The sequence below is a fragment of the Mesoplodon densirostris genome, chromosome 11 (assembly GCF_025265405.1).
Source record: "Mesoplodon densirostris isolate mMesDen1 chromosome 11, mMesDen1 primary haplotype, whole genome shotgun sequence".
Classification (NCBI taxonomy): Eukaryota; Metazoa; Chordata; class Mammalia; order Artiodactyla; family Ziphiidae; genus Mesoplodon; species Mesoplodon densirostris.
The window spans coordinates 63310736-63337723 of NC_082671.1; the positions used below are offsets into that span (position 1 = coordinate 63310736).

General features: G+C 49.7%; 1 protein-coding gene across 1 annotated transcript in view; it reads right to left on the minus strand.

Moving 5' to 3' along the window:
* TBC1D22A (TBC1 domain family member 22A) overlaps positions 1 to 26788 on the minus strand; it is a 326227-nt gene extending 299439 nt beyond the window's left edge. The window contains exon 1 of the mRNA XM_060113299.1: positions 26576 to 26788. Within this exon, the coding sequence (XP_059969282.1) occupies positions 26576 to 26637 (62 nt within the window). The 5' untranslated portion in view covers positions 26638 to 26788. The remainder of the gene's footprint in view (positions 1 to 26575) is intronic.
* Positions 26789 to 26988: the final 200 nt, after the last annotated feature.

Consider the following 26988-nt stretch of genomic DNA (forward strand, 5'->3'; position numbering starts at 1 on the left):
CGCCGTTTATGGTCTCCTGTGTCCTTGGTATATGTAAAACCCCAAGACCAAACTTGAGGGTTTATTTAGGATTTTGTTTCTTCTTTTGGTTTTTTTGTTACATTTTGTTTGGTACTGTTTCTCCACTAACAGCCAAATCAGTTTTGTGATACTTAAAACTTTTACTGATATTAAATGGAGGAAAGGAACAGGAAAAAAACCCTGTCCTTGTTCAAGAGCGGGACATTCGAGGAAAAAGAGAAAGGTTCTACTTGGTTCCTAAATCACGAAAAGCTACAAACAAATAGAAGTGTCTTTTCCATAAATACTAGTAAAGAGGGTTTAGCTATAGTAGACAGGTGACCTTGATTTGTCCCATTTGCCAGAAACCCAGTTTGAATCCAACCTCTTTTATAACTGATGGGTTTTACATTGTTGTACCTGATTCACGGCTAAAATTTTCAAATGGGAACTATGAGGTCCCTGTGTTTGTTTGTGTTTGCACATGTTTTATAGATGTGTGGCATTGCCAAAATTAATCCGTAAAAGAGCTCTATTTAATTGGCTTAAAGGAAATTAAGTGCTTATAAATACTCAAATATAAAAGAAACTGGCCAGAATGAGTTCCAGGTTCACGTGATCTAGGAAATACTCAGTATTAACATCTGGTGTTAAGGTTAGCTTAAGCTTGGTGGTTTGATACAGATATGACTTTAGAGTCATCACCACTAAGTAGAATACTTTCATTGTACCTGGGTTTACTAGAAATCAAATAAGACCTTATCCCTGTTATAAAGTTCGTCAGCAAGAAAAATAACAGTGTGACGAAGCTTTTAAGTAAGTAAAATAGAGGTAAATGAAGTAGAGAGTTTTGGGTAAACTCTGCAGGAATAATGTTCTGGGAATGTCTGTCTGGAATAGTCTCTCCAGATTTCTGTAACTGGAAACTAAACTAAGTTCTAAGATAAGATTGAACTTAATTAAAATCTCAGAGGTGGGGCCTCCCTGGTGGCGCAGTGGTTAAGAGTCCGCCTGCCGATGCAGGGGATACGGGTTCGTGCCCCGGTCTGGGAGGATCCCATATGCCGCGGAGCGGCTGGGCCCGTGAGCCATGGCCGCTGGGCCTGCGCATCCGGAGCCTGTGCTCCGCAACGGGAGAGGCCGCAACAGTGAGAGGCCCGCATACAGCAAAAAGAAAAAAAAAAAAAAAAAAAAAAAAAAATCTCAGAGGTAAAGTGGTACAAGACCTGAATTTGGTTCTCTAAGAGGACAAAGTTTTCTTAAAATGTTGAACTGCTTTTGGTAAAAGAATGAGTTTAAGTGATCTGTATTTGCCATTGAGATCTTTTATTATCACTGGTTAAAAACGTTTTGATATTTTTGACAAACTTCCCAAAGATCAAGTTCTAAGTGGGGTTCATTTGACCTCTGGCTAACCTTTGGATTTTCCAGAGGGTCCCCGGAACACCTCAAATTACTTGTTTTCTCTCCATCTCAGAGAGAGGAATATTAAACTCCTTGGGCTTATGCGGTGTGTTGAATTGCAGGAGAGGCGCTGTCAGATGAGTGATGATAAAACTTCTTAGACCGTATCACATGGGTAAATGTTATATTCTAGAAATTATATGGAACTCCTAAAATTCTGGCATATCCTGGTAAAGATAAGTCATAATTATAGAAATTATCTTAAATTGTTTGCCACAGCAGTAATCAAGTGTTTGTTCAACTGCACTGCAATCCCAGTTGGCTGATGCCAAAGCAAAAAGGCATCCTTTTAATGGTTAGATGATCAATTGCTATCTATGGTTTTAAGTGGCTTTTGAATGACTCTATAGCTATTTTGTGGAAAAAAGCAGGGAAGAATGATGAAATCCTTGATGTGCAAGCCTTGGTACTGTTATCAGGGAAAATAAGGAAGGGAATGAGAATGAGCACACATTGCTTCAAACCTTCACTCCTCTGGCTGAGCTGGCATCCCAGCCACTCTGGCCGTTCTGCCAATATATCCACCCCATCCACTACCTCCCGTTCCCGACACTGGGGCTCAGGACCTCTCCTCCTTCTAGGGATCAATTAGAAAAGCCTGTGTTAGCTTCTGGGGCACAGGGACTTGGTCTGGTACCGCCGTCTAAGACCCAAAAGGGCACCCAATTTGGGCCAGGAGCCACTTCCAGGATATCATGGCTCTTTCCCCTATGCCATTATCTCATAGGGGGACTAAATGCAAATGACCAGCTGGCTGAGTTTCTCAGACTTCTTTAACTGGAAAGATCGCAACCCTCGTTACAGGGAGGATCCTCTGCACCCGAAGCCCACCTGGCAGCACCCACAGATGATCCAAATGGGGACCCCAGTGAGGGAGGAAGGCCCCATTTTGGCAGGGCTTTGAAAAGGGAAACCAAAGCTAAAGAGTTTGAACAATATTCAAGAAATTCAGCAAAACAAATGAAGACCTCTCTGAATTTTTGGAGAGGATTTATCAGGCCTACAGACGTCATACTAATGCAGATCCCGAGGTCCCTGAAAATATCAGAATGGTAAATTTGACATTTCGGAGCAAAGCGCTTCAGATATCAGGAGGAAGTTGCAGAAATGAGGTGGTGAATTTGGAATGAACCCTTCTCGATTGGTAGATGTTGCTTTTAAAGTGTTCAACGGGGAACAACGACAGAAGAAAGAAGACGCAAGACAACATGCCACTTCTTTGGCAGTGGCGCTGGATTCCCGGAAGGAGGGGTGAGCCCTCATTGGGGAAAGAACAGCGTGCTGTGAGGAGGAGGAATGCTGGAAAACAGGCTGCCCTCGGCAAAAACAGAAGAACAGTCAGAGCAAGAGCCCCTCGCACGGTAGAAAGACAGGGACGCTCGGAAGAGGCCCAGGGGCTCCCTTGGACTTGAGGCGCCTAATTCCCCACAGGAGCCCTGGGTAAAACTGACAGTGGGAAATGAGCTGATTGTCTTTCTGACAGACCTCACCCTGAAGTTTTTCACCAAAACGCCTTGACATCAGAGTCCAGAACACGCACTTTTTTTTTTTTTTTTGCCGCAGCGCGTAGCTTGTGGGATGTTAGTTCTCCAACAAGGGATCGAATCCGGGCCCGCGGCAGTGGAAGTGCAGTCCTAACCACTGGACCACCACGGAATTCCCCCAGAACAGGCTTTAAGCCTACAGATGGAGCGCATGACAGAAAAGGAGACAGAGCTCCTTCCCCCAAGGTCTTTAAAAATAACCCAGAGCTGCTGTCAGACCTCCCCAGATGGGGACTCGACACAGAGGACCCTGCCCCACCGAGGACTGAAGAAACAGACTCTCCTCAAATGCCTTCAACTGCAAAAATTTCAGACAACCTGGTAGTGTCTGTGTGGACGCTCTTTCAGGATGGGTGGAAACATATGCCACCTGGACAGAAAATCTCTGATGTGGTTAAAGCCCTCCGTAGGGAAATTCTCCCGATTTGGATGACGGCATTAAAACAACATTCATCCTGGAGGCCACAACCAACAGGAAAAAACAAGAAAATGAATCATACATTAAAAAGGAACGTCGCTGAAACATGTCAAGAGACACTGAACTTGGGATAAGGCCTTGCCAGTTGCGCTGCTATGGATCAGTGGCTCCCAGAAGCAGGCTTAAATTTAGCCCCTTTAGAATACTGTATGGCAGGCCATTGCAGGTGTGTGCCCAGGCAAGAGAATCTATAAATGCTAAAGACCTAGCAGTGGCCAATCACATTAAAACTTCGGGCGCTATTTATGCATGAGTTTACCTCCAACGGGCCTGGCCATCCAACCGAAGCAGACGTAAATTCCATCTCCATTGCCCATTGGAGAAGGGGCAACCAATTTGTTTAATTGGGTCCAAATAAATAGCACCGGAATTTAGTATATGTATTGGGAACTGGAACCAAAACCCCAAGTTCAGTTACGAATTAGACAACAAAGTGCTAAGAGGTTTCGTCGGGTTCAAATAGTTGTAGATAAAAAGGACTAACTAAAAATTCTAAGGAATATTCATCACCTCCGTTCAGCAGAAGGGTCTTCATTCCTTTTCCCACAAGACGGTTGAATGGATGCTGACAGTGGGGAATAGTAATACGGAAGAACTTTTTTATATTCTATCACAAGTTCATCACTAAAGGGATGTTGCCTAGAAGCTTAAATTATACATAGTGGCCCATCTCTGGAAACCCTGCGTCCCACGTAATGAGCATTAAGCTGAAATACCTCTGTTTAGCTCACAGGAAACCTCCTGACCAGGCCCACCTGTGAAGGACTGCAGGGAGGAAGAAATGAACACATCCCCTCTGGGGGCTGATGGGAACCAGGAAGTGTTTCACTTTACCTCCCTCCCCTTTTCGTATAAAAGGAGCCTGAATTCTAAGTCAGGCAAGCGGGTTCTTTGGGGCACGAGCCCCCCATCCCCTTGGTTTGCTGGCTTTCTGAATAAAGTCTATAGTCCCTGTCCCAACAACTTTTCTCTCGATAACTGGCCTGTTGTGCAGCGAGCAGTACCAGCTTAGACTCGGTAACAACACAGCAGAGGGGGCTTTTTAGATGTGACTAAGGGCACACACCTTGGGAGAGCATCCTGCGTTATTCAGGTGGGTTCAATCTAATCACAAGTCCTTAAGTGGAAAACCTCCCCGACTGTGGTCGGGGGGCGGATCATGACCATGGAGGAAGGCTCAGAGCAAGGCTGCACGGCTGGCTTTGAAGATGCAGAAAGGGGGCCATAGTCAAGGCAGCCTTGAGAAGCTAGAGAGGTAAGGAGATGGTTTCTCCCCTAGAGACTCCAGACAGCCCTGCCAACACCTTGGTTTTAGCCCAGTGAGACCTGTGTGCAGACTTCTGACCTCCAGAACTGTAAGATAATAAATGTGTGTTATTAGCCAGGAGGTTTGTGGTAATTTGTTTCGGCAGCAATGGAAAACTAATACAGGTAGCAAATCTGTTTTCCTGGTATGTGGGAGGCTTAAAGGTTTATGTTAAGTCATCACACTTTTATCCTTTACGGAGGGTTCTGCTTTGAGGACTATACTTGGAAAAGCCCACTCCTACTGCCCTAGTCCATTCAGGGTGCTATAATAAAAAATACCATGCACTGAGAAGCTTATAAACAAAGTCTCATGGTCATGCAGGCTGCGAAGTCCAAGATCAAGGCATCTGCACTTTTAGTGTCTGGGGAGAACTCCCTTCCTGGTGTGCAGACAGACATCTTCTCCCTATATCCTCACATGGCAGAATGGGTGAAAGAGCCCTCTGGGGTCTCTCTTATAAGGACGCTAACCTCATTCATGGGGGTTCCACCCTCATGACCTCATCACCTCCCAAAGGCCCCACTTCCTGACACCATCACATTGGGGATTAGGATTTCAACATAGGAATTTGGGGGGCACACAAGCGTTCAGTCCATAACACCTAAGACTGCACAAATATGAGCGTGTTTCATATTTCTGTGGTTTCATTTTTTACCCCTGTGTTTTCAATCACCTAGAATTTATTTTATTTTGCTATATACTACTTAGTAGGAAACTTCTTTAAAAAGTAACCTATTATTCCAATTTATTAAACAACCTACCCTTTCCCCCACTGGTTTGAGGATACCATCTTTAATAATACATTAAATTATTATATATAGGTCGTTTTTTTCAGTTTCCTATGCAGTTTCTATTCAGTTTTCCATTCCTGTGCCTGCAGCACAGTATTTAAATCAGGTTAAATGTTCTATTTTACATCCTAAAACTTCTCAGCAAAATTTAACAAACATTTGACAATACCACTTTGTGATGGGCGTTATGATGGGTGCTAGGCAGGCACAGATGAGCACACTAGAGTCCAAACTCTTAAGGACCTTTCAGTTTACTTATAATAGCAAAAAACGGGGCTTCCCTGGTGGCGCAGTGGTTGAGAGTCCGCCTGCCGATGCAGGGGACATGGGTTCGTGCCCCGGTCCGGGAAGATCCCACATGCCGCAGAGCGGCTGGGCCCGTGAGCCATGGCCGCTGAGGCTGCGCGTCCAGAGCCTGTGCTCCACAACGGGAGAGGCCACAACAGTGAGAGGCCCGCGTACCGCAAAAAAAAAAAAAAAAAAAAAAAAAAGAACCAGTATTATAATGCTCTGTGAGAATTCCTACAGTAACATGCCACAAGGGTACATAAACCCAGTCTTACAGAAAAGGAAGGTTCCTTGAGGAAAAACTCCTTAAACTGAGACCTATGAAATGAATAGGAAGAGTGAGGTAGACAGAACGTTCCAAGCAAAGAGAACAACACAATAAGACCCTGAAGGCACGGGAGAGGGTGAAATGGTTGGGAAATGAAAGCCACAGCTGGTGGCCTGTCACTAGAGTGAGCAGAAGGCAAGTGCCAGGTCAGACCTTCCCTCGAGGTCCTGGGACACCAGAGTGCAGAGGGGCCTGAAGACCCCAGTCCAGCCCTCACTCCACAGAGGAGGGGAGGGGCTCTGTCTTTGCTGTGATCCGAAAGCAAGGCAGTGACCCTCCACTTGCCCGTAAGGACACCTCTGCGGTGGGCGAGGCCCACAGGGAGGTCACGTCGGGCCTGGAGGGGCCCTGGAGGAGGAGCTTCTCCCAAAGGCAAGAAACACACAGGAAGGGGGAGGGACAACACCATGCCCACCCCACTGCATGCCAACTGCTCAGCTTCAGCCTCTCCCAACAGCCTCCGCATCTGCTCCAGACTCCTGTTTGCTCTTCAGCATGAGATACAGCGGACAATAAAACAAAAAAAATAGAGCATAACGGCCGTGGGGAACAGATTTAGCATCATTCCAGACTTGGTGTGTCTGTTCCTCTTATCCTCACGACCCAGCAGGCAGATATGGCTATCCCCACCGTACAGATGGAGAAACTGAGGGACAGAAAGCTTAAATGGCCTGCCCGAGGTCACACCCAGCTAGCAGGTTGCAAGGCCAGCTTAATAGCACCTAGAACATAAATACCCACACAAACACCACAGTGTCACTTTACCTCCATCCAAAACCCTATCATTTGGGGGCTTCCCTGGTGGTCCCTGGTTAGGGCCTGATGCTTTCGCTGTGGGGTCCAGTTTCGATCCCTGGTCTGGGAACTAAGCCCCTGCAAGACTCGTGGCACGGCCGGAAAAACAAAAACAAAAACCCTATCATCTTGTCATACAATAGATTTGAAACCCTCCCCAATTCTACTGTCCTATGAGGTAACTACCAACCTGAATCTGACATTTAAAATTCTCACACAAGTGTTTATACCTTTACTGCAGACTTGTGCATCTCTATGCAACCTATGATATTATTCTGCATGTTTGTAAAGATTGTTAATATTATTTTATAATATACACATCTTTATATATCTTTTTGCAGCTTTATTTTCTCTCAAGATGGTTTTTTTGTGTGTCAGTGTTAACACATGTAGCTCCAGTTTTGTTGTCCCGTGAGGTTTCATTTTGTGTGTGAAGGGGGCTGTTTTAGCAGTAAACCAACTTTTCAAAAGAACTTTTACAGAGAAACACAGGACAGGCAGAAGCAGAGCTGTTCTGGTAAAGGGGAGAAAAGCAGAAGCCCACCCACTTCCCAAGTCATTCTCAGGCCAGAATTACCCTGATACCAAAAGCAGACAAGTACATCACAAAAGAAAACTACAGGGGATTCCCTGGTCAGGGAACTAGGATCCCGCAAGCTGCGTGGCCAAAAAAAAAAAAAAAAAAAATTACAGACCGGTATCTCCTATAAGTATACACACAAAACTCCTCAACAAAATACTAGCAAACCAAATCCAACAACATTAAAAAAGGATTGTACATCATGACCGAGTAGGATTTATCCAAGGAATGCAAGGCTGGCTTAAAACCTGAAAATCCCAATAGGAAAAAGGACAAAGCCACACAATGATTTCAATTGTCACAGAAAAAGCACCTGACAAAACTCAACACCCCTTCATGATAAAGATGCTCAACAAACTAGTAATAGAAGGAAATGTCCTCATCCTGATAAAAGACATCTACAAAAAACCCATATGTAACAACATACCTAAGGTGAATGACTGAATGTCTTCCCCCTAAGATCAGGAACAAGACAAGGATGTCCACTCTCACCACTTTTGTTCAATATTGTACTGGAGGTCTTAGGGCAACTAGGCAAGAATGAGAATAAAAGCCATCCAGATTAGAAACGAAGAAGTGAAACTAACAAGACAATATAATCTTATATACAGAAAATACTAAAGAATTCACTAAAAAAGTAGTGAAACTAAAAAACAAATTCAGCAAGGCCTCAACATACAAGACGAACATACAAATATTAATTGTATTTCTATACATCCGCAATGAACAATCCAAAAACGAAATGAAAAAAACAACTCCACTTATAATAACATCAAAAAGAATGATATGTTTAGGAATAGATTAACAAAAGACGTATAAAACTTATACTCTGAAAACTAAAAACTACTATTGAAAGAATTTAAAGAAAACCTAAATCAATGGAAAAATACCCATGTTTGTATTAGAAGACATAACATTGTTAAGCCTACAGCACTCTCTCAATTCACTACAGACTCAACTGCAATCCCTATCAAAATACCAGGCAGCTTCTGCATAGAAATTGTTAAGATGACCCTGAAATTCACATGGAAACTCAAGAGACCCAGAATGACCAGGTTAAAACACTCTTGAAAAAGAACAAAGTTGGAGGACTCACTCCTCCAGATTTCAAAACTTACTAAAAGATTCAGTAATCAAGTCAGTATGGTACTGGCATAAGGATACACATAGAGATCAGTGGAATAGAACTGAGAGTCTAGACTCCTCACATTCACAGTCAACTGATTTTTTTTTTTAATGGTGCCAAGACCCTTCACTGGAGAAAGAACTGTCTTTCAACAAATGGTGCTGGGACAACTAGGTAACCACATGCAAAGAAAAAAGTTGCACCCTAGATGGATAGGTAAACAAAATGTGGTATACCCATAAAATGGAATATTACTCAGCTATAAAATGAAATGTTGATACATGCTACAACATAAAGAACCTTGAAAACATTATGCTGAGCACAGGAAGCCAGTCGCCAAAAAATCCCCACATTATTATACGACTCCATTTATATGAAATGTCTGTAATGGACAAATCATACTATAGAGACAGAAAGAAGATTAGTGGTTTCCTGGGGTGTGGGGTGGGAAGCCGGGGTGACCACTAATGAGTAGAGGGTTTCTTTCTGAGATGATAAACATGTTCTAAAATTGACTGTGGTGAGAGTTATACAACTTTTTTTTTTTTTTTTTTTTTTTTTTTGCAGTACGCGGGCCTCTCACTGTTGTGGCCTTTCCCGTTGCGGAGTGACGCGCAGGCTCAGCGGCCATGGCTCACGGGCCCAGCTGCTCCGCGGCACGTGGGATCTCCAGGACCGGGGCACAAACCCGCGTCCCCTGCATCGGCAGGCGGACTCTCAACCACTGCGCCACCAGGGAAGCCCTATACAACTTTTTGAATACAGTATAATATCATTGAATTTTACATTTTAAATGAGTGAATGGTGGCGTATGTGAATTAAAATAGGTGAATTATGATATGTGAATCTCAATAAAGATGTAACTTTTTTTTTTTTTTTTTTTTTTTTTTGCGGTATGCGGGCCTCTCACTGTTGTGGCCTCCCCCGTCGCGGAGCACAGGCTCCGGACGCGCAGGCTCCGGACGCGCAGGCTCAGCGGCCATGGCTCACGGGCCCAGCCGCTCCGCGGCATATGGGATCCTCCCAGACCGGGGCACGAACCCGCATCCCCTGCATCGGCAGGCGGACTCTCAACCACTTGCGCCACCAGGGAGGCCCAAGATGTAACTTTTTTTAAAGGCAATACAGCTTCCACTTGGTTCTCCTGGCCACCATGCTGTGAGGAAGCCCACGCCAGCCACATGGAGGGCCCGTACGTGTAGGCACCACAACTAACAGCGCTGGCGGGGGTCCCGGGTGACGGCTTGTGCCCAACTGCTAAACACGTGAGGGACTCAGGCCGCAGCCTTCAAGACTTCCCAGTGACACCCAGGAGCTTTCTTTTCTTTTTTCTTTTTTTTTGGCCAAAAAAAAAAGTATCAGCCTGCCTAGGTCAAGCACCACCCATCTGTCATGGTCCCTTTCCTGAAATTTCCATGGATGCCTCCCTGAGCTTGGTAGAAAGTTTCCAGTTTTAAGAATCCAAAGGCCTGGGTTCAAGTTAACCAAGTAACTGTTACGAGCTTTACCTTCCTCATCCCGGAAATGGAAATAAGAATGTGTATGAAATGAGATAACTATGTAATAGCAGTGTGAATACTGCAGTGACCTACAGACAGTATTTACCAATACTATCAATCTATCTTTCCTTGAACGTTTGCATTCTTCCATTATGCGCAAATGTATTCAACATGGCTCAAAACCAGTAGGCAGTCTGGTCTACAGCCCACTATTTGCATGTCATTTTCACAAAAGTCTGCAACATTATCACATGCTGCAGGCCTTTCCCTCCCAGGACAGCAGGAAACTCATTAATTCTTCATGGGCAAACCACTTGTGTTTACTGAGCAGAAAATGTTCCAACAAAGTTCAAGCTCAGACTAAAAGGAACCTCATTTTATCTTATTAAAATTACATTTTTATGTAAGTTTTGCATAGGGAAAGAGAAAAACAGGCTTCAACTAAAACCCTTTTTAAAGAATAAGTGGCAACTAATACACGTACCTCCTTTCAAATAATGAAATCTTTCCTTAAAAAATATATTAACCAATATACTTTTTTATAAATTGTATGGCTTTAAAACACTACAGTAATTCACTGAACCCTAATGATTCCTTCTAAAAAGCAGATCCACGTGACATAGTTCCACTGCCAGCTACACACCCTGGAAAAACAGTTACACAAGCAGACAAGTTCAGCGATGTTCATAATACCACAAAGAGAAAAAAATGTTAAGAAAAATCTAGATGTCCATTATCAACTGAATAATGAATAAACAAACTAGAACATACACATATAATGGAATTCCAACCACAGCAAACACGAAGGAACTTCAGCCACCAGATTCAAGATGGGGAAAGTTCATTAACATAACAGTGAAACGTTGAATACACACAGTATGACACCACTTATAGGAAGTTTTTTAAATGCAAAAATGAGACAATGTATCATTTTGGGGTACATACATGAGTGGCCAAAAATCCTACTGCATGCAGCGTAACCACGAAATCCAGAACTGTGATGATGGGGAAAGTGAGAGTAAAGAGCTGGGCCCAGGAAAAGAGCACAGCAGCGTCAACTGTGGACGTGCTCTATGTTCCCTGTATTCATCTGTATGCCTTCTTGAAAGTCTGAAATGTGTTCTACTGTTTTAAACAGATGGCTCTGGCTCTGAGAGGGGAGGTGTTTGCAGGCACAGCCATTCAGAGGGTCAGGGAATGCAGTGCCTGGAGCGCTCCTCGAAGACACATTTCTCTAAGTCTCTCTCGACCCCATTCTTCCTACGCTGTACACAGAAATCTTTCAAAAAGAAGTCTCACCATCATTAGCCACCACAGAAACGCAAATCAAAATCACAATTAGAGGGGTTTCCCTGGTGGTGCAGTGGTTGAGAGTCCGCCTGCCGATGTGGGGGACACGGGTTCGTGCCCCGGTCCGGGAGGATCCCACATGCCGGGGAGCGGCTGGGCCCGTGAGCCATGGCCGCTGAGCCTGCGCGTCCAGAGTCTGTGCTCCGCAACGGGAGAGGCCATGGCAGTGAGAGGCCCGCGTAGCACAAAAAAAAAAAAAAAAAAAAAAATAGAGGGACTTCCCTGGCAGTCCAGTGGTTAAGACTCTGCACTTCCACTGCAGGGGGCAGGGGTTCGATCCCTGGTCAAGAACTAAGATCCTGCATGCCGCAAGCCGCGACCAAAAAATTTTTAAAAAAGAAAAAAATCACAATTAGGTACCACTTCACAGCCAGTAGGGGGGCAAAAATTTAAAGATAATATGTGTTGGCGAGGATGCAGAGAAACTGAAACCCTTACACGCTGTGGATGGGAGTGAAAATGGGTGCAGCCGCTCTGGACAACAGCCTGGCAGGTCTTCAAAAGGTCCAACATTGACCACATGACCCTGCGATACCACTCCTAGGTACACACCCAAGAGAAATGGAAGCATGTCTACACAAAAAACTTGTACTGTATTATTCATAACAGCCAAAATGTGGAAACAGTCCAAATGTCCATCAACTGATGAATGGATAAATCAAATGTGCCTATCCATACAATGGAACATTCATTAGTAGGTCATAAAAAGAGATGCTCCAACATGGGTGACCCTTGAAAACGTCACAGTCAGTCAAAGAAGCTAGTCACAAAGGACCACACATATAATTCAATTTACATGAAACATCCAGAATAGGCAAATCTATAGAAATGAAAGGTACATTAGCAGTTGCCAGGGGCTGGGAAGAGGGAATCATTGCTGATGAGTTTTGGGCCTCTCTCTGTGGTGATGGTGGTACAACTGGGTGAATACACTAAAAACACTGAATTGTACACTTTAAGTGGGTGAAATGTATGTTACATAAATGATATCTCTACAAAGGTGTTAAAAGGAAGGAAAGAAGGAAGGAAGGAAGGAAGGAAGGAAGGAGGGAGGGAGGGAGGGCGAGCTAGGGAGAAGTGAGGATGGGGAAGGACCAGACCAGTCCCTCCTGGCCCAGGTGCCGCGGAGCAGATGCGCATGTGGGGAAGGCTCAGGGTGCAAAAGCACACCTTCAGCACCCATAGCCCAGATAACCAACATCACTCGATGAACCTTTTAAATAGGTCCAAGTCCACCCCTCCCGCTCCGAATAGCAGAGTCTGCACTGCTACCGTCACAACATTTCAGTATACTTCATGTGGAAAGGACGGAAATTTTTATCATCCTCCAAACTAAGAAAATGAAACTTAAGAAAGACTAATTTGTTACCAGTAGGCAATGGCGGGGACCATGAGCGGTGTCCTCTGGGTCCAATTTGTATATATCCTGACGACCACATGCCTGAGCAGCCGGGAAGGACTCTCAGATGGAAGAAGAATGACCGAGAACTAACAAGGCGTCACAGGCTCCAACACTGCGATGTAACAGAGGCTTCCAGCTCGGTGAGAGGGTTGGGTCCAGACAAAGGACAGCACAGGACGGGTCAGGAAGGAAGGCAGAGAGACGCCCACAATGTGCCCCAAAGCGGCCCCCAACTAGAAGTGCCTCCCACGAGAGCCCCGAGTCCCCATAAAGGTCACCTCTTCTGCAGAAGGCACAGAAAACGCCCCCATTGGTAAGGGAACGAAAGATGACAAAAGAACGGGCAAAGCTAAGGTTTAAAGAGAGAACCGGGGGCTTCCATGGTGGCGCAGTGGTTGAGAATCTGCCTGCTAATGCAGGGGACGCGGGTTCGAGCCCTGGTCTGGGAAGATCCCACATGCCGCGGAGCAACTGGGCCCGTGAGCCACAACTACTGAGCCTGCGCGTCTGGAGCCTGTGCTCCGCAACAAGAGAGGCCGCGACAGTGAGAGGCCCACGCACCATGATGAAGAGTGGCCCCCGCTTGCCACAACTAGAGAAAGCCCTCACACAGAGACAAGGACCCAACACAGCCAAAAAAATAAATAAATAAACAAATGTGGGGTTTAAAAATAAAAAAGAAAAAGAATTTTAAATTAATTTTAAAAAAAAAAAGAGAGAGAGAGAGAACCGGGAAGAGCGCTCCTCGGAGGACGGGGTCCCAACATGAAGACAGGCTGGAGACACGAGGCAGATGCAGGAACACCCAAAAGAAAGAGATGGGCCCTGGGGACCAACACCATCTCTTCAGGGTTCTGTCCAGGCTGCCTTTACACCAGTCAGGAAAGCTTTTTTTTTTGGTCGTGCCACGCGGCATGCGGGATCTTACTTCCCCAACCAGGGATCAAACCCATGCCTCCTGCAGTGGATAATCACTGGACTGCCAGGGAAGTCCCCAGGAATGCTTTTTTTTTAATATTTGGCTGTGTTGTGTCTTCATTGCTGTGTGCGGGCTTTCTCTAGCTGCGGTGAACGGGGGCTACTCTTCCTTGTGGTGCACAGGCTTCTCATTGCGTGGCTTCTCTTGTTGCAGAGCATGGGCTCTAGGCGCGCAGGCTTCAACAGTTGTGGCACACAGGCTCAGAAGTTGTGGCTCACGGGGCTCTAGAGCACAGGCTCAGTAGTTGTGGCGCACAGGCTTAGTTGCTCCACAGCATGTAGGATCTTCCCGGACCAGGGCTCGAACCTGTGTCCCCTGCATTGGCAGGTGGATTCTTAACCACTGCGCCACCAGGGAAGGCCCCCAGGAAAGCTTTTTAAAAACTCAGAGTCAAAGACTGTCTGTCTGAGGGCCTACTTGTGGACAGCCAAGCTCTGGGGTGTGGCCTTCACCGAGAGCACCACGAATCAGTGACATCTTAGCCAGTCACAGACGACCCCGAGGCTGCCCCACTAGAGCCACTCGACACACCCTGGCTGAGCACCTGCTCCAGGCCCGGCCCGACGCTGGTGCTGCGAAGATGCCACGGATGCTGCTCCCGCCGTGGTGGAGAGTCATTAGGATACAGGTAGGCACTGAAGTGGGAGGAGAAAGGAGGGAATGAGCCTAAGTTACAGAGCAGAAGCCAAGGAGGCAGGAGGAAGGAGAGCCCAATGTCGCAAGGCCTCTGGGTTTGACAATAAGGTATTTCTCTCCTGTGTATCCCAGAGAACTTCTTTCTGGTCTGAACTTGGACCGCCTACACCAAGGCCCTGGCTCCAAAACAAAACTGATGGGACAACACCAGAAGAGCTTTTTTTTTTTTTTCATTAAAGGTTAAAGAGTAGTGAGTGAAAATAACAATGAATGAAATGGCAAACAGCAAGAGGAGATAAAAGTAAAAGAAATACATCCAAGCTGCGTAAAGCTTGCGTAAGCATCGTAAAATAAATGAAAAATTATACGGCCATCTTTACGATTAACTCCCTCCCTGTATTTCAGACACATGAAGTAAATAGGCAAATCATGTAGTAACTCAGTTTACAGCCCATCAACCTCTCTAAGCACAGTCATCACTCAATGTCTCCAACAGTTTTCTGAAAGATAAACTAAATTAGCAACTGATTTACCATTAGGCGTGTTCTAACCACATTGATGCTCCCCAGATTTATAAAATACATTCAGAGGGGTAAGTTTTCCAAGGAAATTAACTTTAGAGGGCTCTGGAGGAAAATGTATGAAACGCCATTATTACAAGGGTAAACAATTCCACCATTCCTCCCGCCCATGGCATCATCTGAAGTGGTCCCGCCCACAGAGTCAAGTGCAGACACACGTGGCCCTACAGGACCCTGAGCAGAGGGGCTCCCGGGCTGTCCCACCGTCAACACCCATGCTACGCCACCTGGCAGTGACACTTGCCCCGTCCCACAAGCTCTCAGCCACCTACTGAGCTCTTTCCCCCCCGGGCCACGAGCTCCCTGTAAGAGGGCCTGGAGTTCGCCTCCTGTCACACTCTTTGGGGGCCCAGGAGCCAGTGGAGACGGGCACTTACTGATCCCATCAGCAAGCTGCTTCACGGATGGCTCTTCAGACAGGTCTTAGAAGTGAGGATGTTGACAGTAAACTTCCCCCTCACATGAAAAAAGCAATGTGTGGAATATAATACTGTAAATCAACTCTACTTTAGTTAAAGGAAAAAAGCAACGTGTGAGCTCACAGACCCAGAGAACAGACTGGTGGCTGCCAGAGGCGGGGCAGGGTGCGAAATGGGTGAAGGGGTCCACAGGCACACACTTCCACTTACAAGATAAATAAGTCCTGGGGACGTAATGCACAGCAAGGTGACTGAAGTTAGTAACATTGCACCGCAGATGCGAAGGTTGCTTGTAATCTTACAAGTTCTCATCACAAGGAACAAGCGTGTAACTGTGTGGGGATGGACGTTAACTAGACTTCCTGTGATCATTCTGCAATAGGTACATAGAGCGAATCCCTAGGTTGCACACCTGAAAGTAATATAATACGTCCATTACACCTCCATAAAAGCACAATGTATGAATGGGGGGGAGGAGTCTTTTGAAATTAACATGTAAAAGTCCAACCCTGCCAGCCCGGCAGTCGGCCGTCAGGGGTCCCATTTCTCCACCTCTCCCCACCTTGCTGCTTCTCGCCCCAGTCCCTCTCCTGCCGACGTCACCTCCAGACTCACCGCACGGAGCCCTCTCTCCTCTCTCCCAGCTCCTGCCAGCCTATCTGGACGCCCCTCAGACTCCTCCGTGCGTCCCGAAGCCCAGTGCTCCACCGGTTTTCGCTTCCGAAAACCGCGCTCTCTCCTGACGTTGCTGGGCACGTCCAGTAAACACTCCAACAGCGGCCTCCAGGCTGAGCTGATGCTGGCTCTCGGCCACAAATCACCACCTCACACTGCCCCCACTGCCATGCCTCACACCCACTTCCCCAGACAGGACGTGACCCTCTGCAGTCACGCAGGTACAACACGACATGCGTGCCCCGCCTCGTGCAGCCCCTGGCAGCCTCCTGGCTCTCTTCCTGGGCCGTCTGTGACACCTGAAACACACTCGCTGTCCCCAGCGTCCCTCCTCCTGACCCCATCACTCACTCCTTCCGTGACTTAATCTCCAAGAACAGCGATCCCAAAGCCCAAGATACTTGTTGCTACATTCAGTGCTCCCTTCCTTTTTTTTTTTAATTTTTATTGGTATATAGTTGCTTTACAATGTTGTATTAGTTTCTGCTGTACAGCAAAGTGAATCCGTTATATGTATACACATATATATATCTCCACTCTTTTTTGGATTTCCTTCCCATTTAGGTCACCACAAAGCACTGAGCAGAGTTCCCTGTGCTATACAGTAGGTTCTCATTAGTTCAGTGCTCCCTTCTTTACTACACAAATACTTGAATGATGAAGCATTTTAAACCTGAAGGAGTTAAGTTCCAAAGACTAGAGCACATCCCCTCATAAGTGGGCGTAACTAGGCAACACCCTTGAGGAGCCCCCAGCGTCCCCTGCCTGCCCGGCCCTGTCAGAGTGATTTACAGTCATGGTGGTTGATGAGCCCACATGTGGCTGGGACATAAAATGCTGTAATGGCTCCATGACTGGTTTTGGCACAGGAAACTAACCCAAGCTAGGGAGTAATTCTAAAGGAATCAAAACGGGGTGCAGGAGGCGGCAGCCCCGGTCTGTCTGAGACTAACCCGTAGCACTAGCCACCCCAGGGCGGTAACGGGACCCGTAAGACAATCCCCATGCCCCAGACGGCGGGAGGGAGACAGTGCGGTGAATACTGGGGGGCCAGGAGGTCTCCTGCGCTCTCTTCCTCCTGAATTCTGTAATGGCAAGGCCAGACCCCTTCTGCTTCCCACCCAACCGGCTGGCCTCGCCACCTGCAAACACGCGCACGTGACAAGAGAAGCAGGTGCTGAGCGCCCCCTAGGGGCTGCCTCCCGCCTCCAAGGTCCCGTGACGCCGAGGGACCCCTCCCCTCTCCAAGACCCCGTCCTCCGCCCCGCCTCTCCACGCACACCGTGCCCACGCCCTCTGACAAGCCCGGACCCTGCCGAGGGCTTTCGGCCGAGGATCACAAGCATGGAACATCATTTGTCTCGCTGCGTGTGAGCCTGAGCGCCAGCGAGAGCATTCTGTCCTTGAGGCCAGTAGAAACGCTCACGGGAAGAAGGCTCATGGCAAACCCTGCAGCGAGCTGTGGGAGGGAGCAGGGCGAGAGCGGCCCGGGGCACATCTGAGAGGCGTGTCACGGTCTGGCCCCGGCAGCACGGGCCAACCTCGAGGGTGCAGCCCGGGTGAGAAGGAAGACAACGGACCATACCCGGGCCGGAACACTCTGGCATTGCCGGTGAACTCCAGACCCCGGGAGGATGGACCACGGGGAACAGAGCGTTCATGCGGTCAGGAGCCCAGAAACGCACAGGGCGGCGTAGAGAAAGGGCTCTGCCCTCCGCCAACATGCTTGAGTTCAAAGCCAGCTCGCTCACTGCTCACCGAGGGGCCTCGGGCAGAGAGCAGCAGAGGGACGAGGGCCCCCTGCCCAGCTGCGCTAGTAACACTAACAGCAGCTTCAGCCCTGAGCTCTCATAACCCCAGTAAGAGAATCCGTAACTGTTCTAAGCAACTAAACTCACCGACAGCTACATGCGCCTTCGCCACCTTCAGCACTCAGGCTGGGATTTCCACGTGAATCCCCCCAAGAGAGGAAAGAGCATCAGAATGAGGGAACAAAAGGACCAGGGACACTCAAAACAGAAGTCCCCTGCAGCACGGAGCCCAGAAATGGGAAGAACCCAGGCTGCCCCATCCCCTCTGGGCCTCCTGACCCTCTGCCTGTCTCTGTGAGGCGGGGAATGTCTGGGTGAACCTAGAAGCTGCCCCTCTCACCCCTGGAGAACCGGGAAAGAGGAAGTCAGTGTGCAAGGAACCGGGTCCCACCCCCAGCCCCGGGCCAGGCCCACCACCACCAGCTCAGCTGCAGCCGGTAAAGTCTGTAAAGGACCCCTCAGCATTCCCGCTGCTGCTGGCCCGAACGTGTGTCAAGAGCCTGAAACAAGGGAGGTGCTCAGTAAGCAGGCGCTGGTACGAGGTGTCACTACAAGGCCAGCACCATCTCCATCCGAGGTTCCACCTCCCGCCTGGGGCGCAGAGCCAACACCTGCCCACGGATGTGGTTCACAGCCACTCTCCCCGGAATCCTCCGGAGGGAGAACCAGGCGGTCGGTCGTGTCTGCACTCCCAGGGCCGAGCACGGAGGCATCCCCCACGTGCAGCCCAGCCCCTCCAAGGCCAGGACCCCCGCTGCACCCAGAGGGCCTCTAGGGGCCGTTCCTCACACTGCACGTGTTCCACTGAGGAGGGGCTAAGCCCAGGAGTGGCAAGATGGTGGAGCTTCCAGAGAAGGCCAGGCGGGGGCGGGTGTCACGCCCTGGCCCCGGCTCACCGTACCGCTGCCCTTGTCCTAGCTGTACAGGGGCCAGGCTGGGCCACTCCAGTGGGAACAGAAAAACGGAGGCGAGGGCTCCCGGCGCCTGTTCTGTTCATTTCCACCCCCAACCTCTGATCTCGCCTTCACAGTACTTAGGGGAGTGAAACACCTCCTCCAGCTCTCATTTTACAAAATTTTAAAAAAACAGAACAAATCAAAATCATCAGGGATTTTTTAAGTCATTTTTGTCCTCATCTAAAATTAACCCAAAAGAGCCCAGATTTGCAACATTAGATAAACATTTAAGAGGGAAAAAAAGATTTCATTTTAAATTTATTTTTTCAAAATGTTTCCAGACAAAATAAAAGGTGTTTCATAACATGAAACATGACCACTGGAAAACAAACAAGTAAAACAAACTATGTATTTAGCCAAACCCCACCCTCCGGTGCTTCCACAGTGCTCAGCACAGCAAGACCATCTCCACTCACGGGTGGCAACCAGACCGACCGCCCCCCACACACACAAAACACAAAGTCACTGCCAGAGCACGGACTCCTGGGCTCCTCGTGACAGGGAAAACTAGGAATAAAGAGACACTCCAAACAGCCACTCCAGAAGCACCAGCAAGAAAACAAGCCAGGTCTATAAAAACACAAGACAGGAGAACAGGTCGGGCAGCAGCTCAGAACTTCTGAGGAAAGAGAGGCGGGGCCTCCACTTGGCCCCTGGACCCGAGAGGACACGGAACAGAGAAGACCCCTCTGACTAAATATGCTTTGCAGAGGTCACCAGTGAGGGCCCAGCCCACCCATGAAGACTGGCCGAGGTACCAGCCCACGTTCAAGTGCAGGACCCCTTCCCCACCCGATGTCCCTCGGGCACACTTCCCTGCCCCTCCACCTCCCCCCCAGGGCTCTGCTTTCCTGCAGCTGCTGTAACAAACCTACTGCCTTCGAACATTCCCACCCATCATCTTAACACTCTGGAGGTCAGAGGTCCGGCATGGGTCTCCCAGGCTAAAGTACAGGGGTCAGCCCACTGCACCCATTCTGGAGGCGGTCCTGGGGAGGATCCATTTCCTGCTCATCCGGGTCGCTGACAGAATTCAGTTTCTAGCAGGTGCGGAACCAAGGTCCCTGTCTTCCTGCTGACCAAAAGCACAGGCTGCTCCCCGCTCCTGGAGGCCACCAGGTGCCCTGGCTCGGGGCCCCTTCCTCCATCTTCAAAGCCAGCAACCGCAGATCAGACGGAGCCACGTGTGTCCAACCTCTGATACTTTTAAGAGCTGATATGACTGCGCTGGGCCCACCGGATAATCCAGGGCAACCTCTCCATCTCAGGGGCAGCTGACGGGCAACCTTAATTCCATCTGCAATGTAATTCCCCTTTGCCGTGGAACTGACACTTCACAAGCTCTGAGGATGAGGACGTGGACATCTTGGGGGGGACCCCACCCCTCAGGCCAGAACCCTGGGGGTCACCTCAACCCCCAACACCCCACCCGTCAGTGACCCCTTCGAGGCCCACTGCAGCCCGGGCCCTGAACCTGTCCACTCCCCCTGCCCACAGCCGCTGCCCTGGTCCCCACTTCCCATGCCCGCTTCCTCTCACCCTCTCTTCGAGGCGGAGGAACAGGATGAAGTGCTTCCTCAGGGCTCTCGGGACCAAGACCCAAATCTTCTCCAGGGCCTGGAAGCCCTGCGTGCTCTGGGCCCCGCGCACCCCTCCTCACTTCCTCCTCGGGGTCTCCCTGCGGAGAGCTCCAGCCCCGACCCCGACCCGCACCTCTGCGTGGCAGGCTGGGCCCTGCTCCAGCCCCGGGTCCCAGCCTAGGCGAGACCTCCTCCGGGGGCGGGGGGGAACGTGGCATTCTACAGATGCGGGGCTCCGGAGTTCTGCCCCCATCACCAGGCTGCGGCCGTGGGAGCCTGCACACTGCTGTGTATCAGCTGTTCACCGTCTCCTTCGGCCTGAGGACCCCGAGGCCCACGCCTCTGCTCAGCATTCCCCGCGGTACCTGGCGCACTGAAGGTGCTCCAGTATTTTCTGAATGAACGGTCCCCCGCCACACTCCTCTCCTGCAGCTGACGACTGACGGTGGCCTGTGGAGACGACAGCTGAGCTGAGTGTCCCACTTGTTCAGGGCCGCCTCGTGGCTGTGACAGCTGTACGCTGAAAGCTGCCAGGGCCAGGACGCCGTGAAAGGTCTTCTGCTCCGTGTCTACCCGAGCACCCATGGCCCTGCCATATTCAGTCCCGGCCTTTCTTGCTGCCACCGCACTTACCAATGTCACCCTTCACATGCCCCAGCGGCCCGCCTACCCTGCTGTCGGCAGAGCACACTGCCAGGCAGAGCCGTGCTAAAATAGCAAGCGTCGGATCCACGCTGAAAGGCTGCCTGTGTTCTCACACCCAGTGTGCTATGATTTCGTCTTGGCATTTAAAGTTAAGTGTAGCAAGAATGCCAAGTGCCACTGCAGAAAGCCACAGCCCCGTGGGAGCCAAGCAAGTCAATGGCCCACGAAAGAACAGGCCCAGAGAGTCAGAGGCTGAACCTTTTCTGATTCTTATCAGCTTCCTGATTCTTATCAAACCACCACCGCCTCTCACCTGGATGTTCACAAAGCCTCCTAACTGGTCTCCCTGCTTCCACCCTGGCCCTCTCGGCCCCCCAGTCTACCTACAACAGGGCAGCTAAAGGAATCCTGCTAAACCAAAGGCAGGGCATGCCGCTGCCATAATCCTCCAAAGGCTCCCCCTTCACTCGGAAGAAAAGACTGGGAGTCCCTGTCTTTCCTGGGACCATGAGGCCCACCACTCCCACCTTTCAGGCCTCGTGCCCCACAAGTCTCTCCCCCACTCAGCAGTGGTCACGCCGGCCCCCCTGGGCTTCTCCTCGGACACACCAGCATCGCCCCCGAACCAGGGCCTTTGCACGAGCTCACCCCTTGCCTGGACGACTCTTTCCCGGCCACCCAGGAGGCCTGTTCCCTCACCTGCTGCAAATCTTGCTCAAATGTCACCTGCTCTGTTAGAGCTTACCTGGTCACCTTATCACCATGACACCATCCCCACGGCACCTGCCCCCGAAAGATCTATCCCACTTCCCTGCTCTGTTTTGACAGCAGTCATCACCTTCTGACAGTTAACTCTCTACTTAGTTATTCTCGGGGGATTCCCTGGTGGTCCAGTGATTAGGACTCAGCGCTTTCACTGCCAAGGGCCCTGGTCTGATCCCTGGTTGGGGACTAAGGTCCCACAACCCGTGAGGCGCAACCAAAAAAAAAAAAAAAAAAAACTTAGTTATTCTCTGCCTCTCCCACCCTCTGTTAGCTCTGTGAGAGCACAGATTTTGGTCTGTTTTGTTCACTGATGCATCTCTAGCACCTGGAACCATTACTGGCACATAATCTGGGTTAAATAAATATTTGCTGAATAAATCAATTATCAGACTCTCAAAACTGGTCCAAGAGGCTTCTCTCCTTCTCATCTAAGAGAACAGGGTTAGGCCAAGCAAATATCCTCCTGTAGGTCACATCCACTTAGGTCTAATGCAACTCCCTAGGTTATACATGCAGAAACTGATGGCCCTGGGGGCAATATGAGGAAGGTGAAGGTCACAGAGAGATTAACAGAAAACGATGGCTAAAACCTGGACCACCCAATTCCCAGTCAGACGTCTTTCCACCATATCACATATCCTGCCTCATCCAGAGAAGGAGCTTCTAAGAAAGCATCAGCCAAATACATAATCTAAGGACCAGGGTGTGCACAGAATAGGGGGATCTACCAGCAAGACCACCTCGTGCAGTGTGAGCCCTTGGCCAAATCACTCAGTCTCTCCAGGTTAATCTGGAAAACAGTTTGGATCAACCACCACTTATTGATTTGGCAGTAACAATGCAAAGATGAGTAAGGCACGCTCCCTGAACATGCAGAGCTCACCGTCTAGTGAAGAAAACAAGCACTTTCCAACACTGAGTGTGACGCACAAAGGGGTACTTTAGTCCAGACTTCATGAAAACAGGCCAGCCCTGACCAGGAGGTACACTGGAGGCGAGTTCTTAAACATCTTTAAAAAGTAAGCCCGGGGCTTCCCTGGTGGCGCAGTGGTTGAGAGTCCACCTGCCGATGCAGGGAACACGGGTTCGTGCCCCGGTCCGGGAGGATCCGACATGCCGCGGAGCGGCTGGGCCCGTGAGCCATGGCCGCTGAGCCTGCACGTCCGGAGCCTGTGCTCCACAACGCGAGAGACCACAGCAGTGAGAGGCCCGCGTACCGCAAAACAAACAAACAAACAAAAAGTAAGCCCAGCAGGGACTTCCCTGGAGGTCCAGTGGTTAAGACTCCGCGCTCACAATGCAGGGGCATGGGTTCCATCCCTGGTCGGGGAACTAAGATCCCACATGCCACACAGCGAGCCTAAAAAACTAATAAATAAATAAGAAAAATAAAAAGCCAGGCAAAGGAGAGGGAAGGGAGGAAAAGAACATTCTGGCCAGCTATGAAAGCATGAAACTGACAGAGGCGTCCCACAGCAGGTACAGCAAGGATCCTAGGAGCCCATCAGCACCAGTGAGGGCAAAGCTCAAAGCAAGGAGGGGCAGGAGATGGGGCTAAAGAATGGAGCGGGCTCAGGTTACAAAGGGCCTTAGACATCATGCAAAAACACTTAAGCTTCTCGGCATGGCATTTTGGGGAAAACAACCAAGGGGCTTTAAACCAGCCTACCTCACTGAGTGTCAGAGTGTGCCTGGAGGGGAGAGTGTGCTTTGTAAACTCTAAAACACCAGAGACACGAACACTTGCAGAGCGCCAGGAATAGCGCCGGGCAAAGAGTAAGTGCTCGATGAATAGCAGTCACTACTGCCATAGGAGTTCTCACTAAGGAATTACTAATTATAAAGGATTGCACTATACAGAAGAGCCTTTACCAGTTCCATATTTTGTGGTGGGTGTATTCTTCCTCCTTTGAGTTTCTCTGGGTTGAGGCCCACACTCAAAAAAAGCTAATCACAGGAACCACTCAGAAGAGCCGGCACGACTGCTGGAAGCCAGCTGGGATCTGCAGCGCCGAGCTTGTGTAGGTAAGGACCAGGTAGGCGGCCAGCGGTCACCGCAGGGAGGTCATCTACTGACAGGGAAACGGGCACACCTTTGCGACTCCTGTCGCCTGAAACGGCAGCACTGCCAGAGACGAGGCCACAGGAGGCGAGGGGCACGCCGCGGCTGTGCAGGCCTTTCCGGGTGAGCCAACCTCTCCTCCTCGCCCTGTCCTCTGCAGTGACAGCCTCCAGGAGGCCTCCAAGACTCCACTCCAAGTCTGGGACTATCACACGGGAACTGCTCTCAAAGAGGCCTAAGGCACAGCACAGTAGCGGAGTCCAAGGAAAAAGCAAGGCTGTCTTTGGGAATGCAGGATTTCACAGAAGAAAGTTGAGGACAGTATTATTCTCCTGTGGCGGTCACAACAAAGTACCACAAAGTTAGCGGCTTAAGACAACAGAAATTTATCCTGTCACAGAGCTGGAGGCTACAAGTCCAAAGTCAAGGTGTCGGCAGGGCCGTGCTCTCCCTGAAGGCTCTAGGAGAGGATCCTTCCCTGCCCCTCCTAGCTCCTACTGGCTGCCAGGAATCCTCAGCCTGCCTTGGTTTGTAAAGGCATCACTCCAGTCTGTCTCCATCTTCACATGCCATCTTCCCTGTGTCTGTCTCTCTGTGTGCAAATTTCCCTCTTCTTATAAGGACACCAGTCACTGGACTACGGCTCACTCTAATCCAGTGTGACCTCACTTCTCATTTTAACTTGATTCCATCTGCAAATACCCTATTTCCAAATATGGTCACAAGCACAGGGTCCGAGGACCTGAACTGCGGTGGGGGAGGCACTACTGAACCCAATACGAGGGCAAATACCCAAGAGACACAGTCATCAATCCAAAGGTTTATTCACCATTATAACTACACACAGGAGCGCGATTATCCTCACACCTCAGCTGGTTGTTAAGAATCAGAATCTATTTAGACCGAGGAGGAACCAAAATCTCAATACCTAAAAACAACACACAGAAGTTCTACTGCCATGTGGCTCCTTTCCTTGGAGTCTGTGTTCTAGAGCATGTGTTCCTGTCACTGCTAGGACCTCCTATTCTCTGCTATTCCAGAATTTTCACATCATCCTGGACCCTGACATTGGTTTTGATGAAACCTCTTATTGTTCTTCAATCAAGCACAGTCCTAAGGACTTCCCTGGTGGCACAGTGGCTAAGAATCCGCTTGCCAATGTTGGGGACACGAGTTCAAGCCCTGGTCCAAGAAGAGCTCACATGCCAAGGAGCAACTAAACCCGTGGGCCACAACTACTGAGCCTGCACTCTAGAGCCCACAAGCCACAACTACTGAGCCCGCGTGCCACAACTCCTGAAGCCCGTATGCCTAGAGCCCGTGCTCCACAACAAGAGAAGCCACCACAATGAGAGGCGACACACCACAACGAAGAGTAGCCCCCGCTCGCCGCAACTAGAGAAAGGCTGTGCACAGCAATGAAGACCCAACACAGCCGAAAATAACATATAAATTAATAAATAAATTTATTTAAAGGAAAAAAAAACCCCCACAGTCCTATAGAGTAAAACAGGGTGCCTGGCCAACTTCAGTGACCCCCTCCAAAGTCACTTTTCTGAGAAGTCAGGAACTCATACTGCTAACTCCCAGATCATTCTGAAAATTAAACCTTTCTGACTCGACACAGTGCATTCCAAAGTTTACAATTCTATCACTCAAACAATAGTGTTTACTATGCAACACTTACGAATAAACTGTGCTTATGAATAATTCTACTTGGAGTTAAGACAATTCTTAATTTTCAGTATCTCAGACTTAAGTTTCCAAACTGAACAGTGTGTAGAAATCTTGTAGTTTGTTTATCTCTAATCTATTTTCACCAGCAGCTGATTTTATCCTAGGTGTTTTCCCCGTCATGTCTCTCGTGTTTCCTAGGGCCCTGGCTGGGCTGGGTGACACATCAATCACAGGAGGACTTTGGAGTTGTACAGCTTCCAGGCTGCACCCAGGTCGCTGAAGCCACTTAACTAAAAAAAAAAAAAAAATTGCTTCCTGCTGCTGACTCAAGACAGGAGTTGGCTTTGAGGCCAAAAAGTGGGAACATGGAATTCCACAGGGAGCCTCAAGTATTCTTCCTCGCCCAGGACAAAAGCAGCAGCCCAGGAGAGACGAGAACGCCAATCAAGTGGGTCAAAACCACCACGCCCCCTGCAGAAACCAAGCTCGCCGGCGGGCGCAGACTGCCCCGGTCACTTTCCTCACTCCACCAACTGCTCGCGGCTGGAGCCGAGTGTGCTCCTTGCAGCTTCCCCAGGGGGCCGAGGAGTTTCGCAGAAGAGAGCCTGCCGGTCTCGGGACAAGCCTGCCGGCAGCTCCTCCTCCTCCTTTCTGGCCTCGCTCCTACGTGCAGCCACTGTCACCTCCCAGACCTCACGATCCGACCCCCAGGACACCCCGAGAGGTCTCCTCAGAGCCCAGGTCACCCCTCCCCAGACCCCGACTCCACCGCAGCCCAGCGGGCCGAAGCGCCCACCTGACCTCTGACCCCGACCCGGGTCCCCGTCACACCCACCTGCCCGGGACCTTGCTGTTGCTGCGCTTCCAGAACTGCTTCCTGGCCCCGTCGCTGGCCATGGCCTCTCCTCATCCCTCAGACCCGCAGCCCCGTCACCCCGAGGGCGGCCAACCCGCCCCGGCGGCCCTTTCCTGTACCCTAGGTGGCCCCTCACTGGTCCAGGGGTTCCCGAGGGTTGAGCCGAGAGTCTCTTCCGCCTCCCTCCGGAAGTTGTGCCTCCGCGCACCCGGAAGTCCCGCCTCCGATCCAGGAGCGCGTGATGGACGCGGCGGAGCCTGACGTCACTAAAAAGCGTCTAAGGGGCGGTGCCGCGGGGGAAGCGCAGCTGCCGAGTTGTCCTTCTAATTGAAGGCTTCTTAGGCCTGGTGTCCGGCCCAGGGTTCTCCTACTGCGCGAAGCGGCAGGACAAT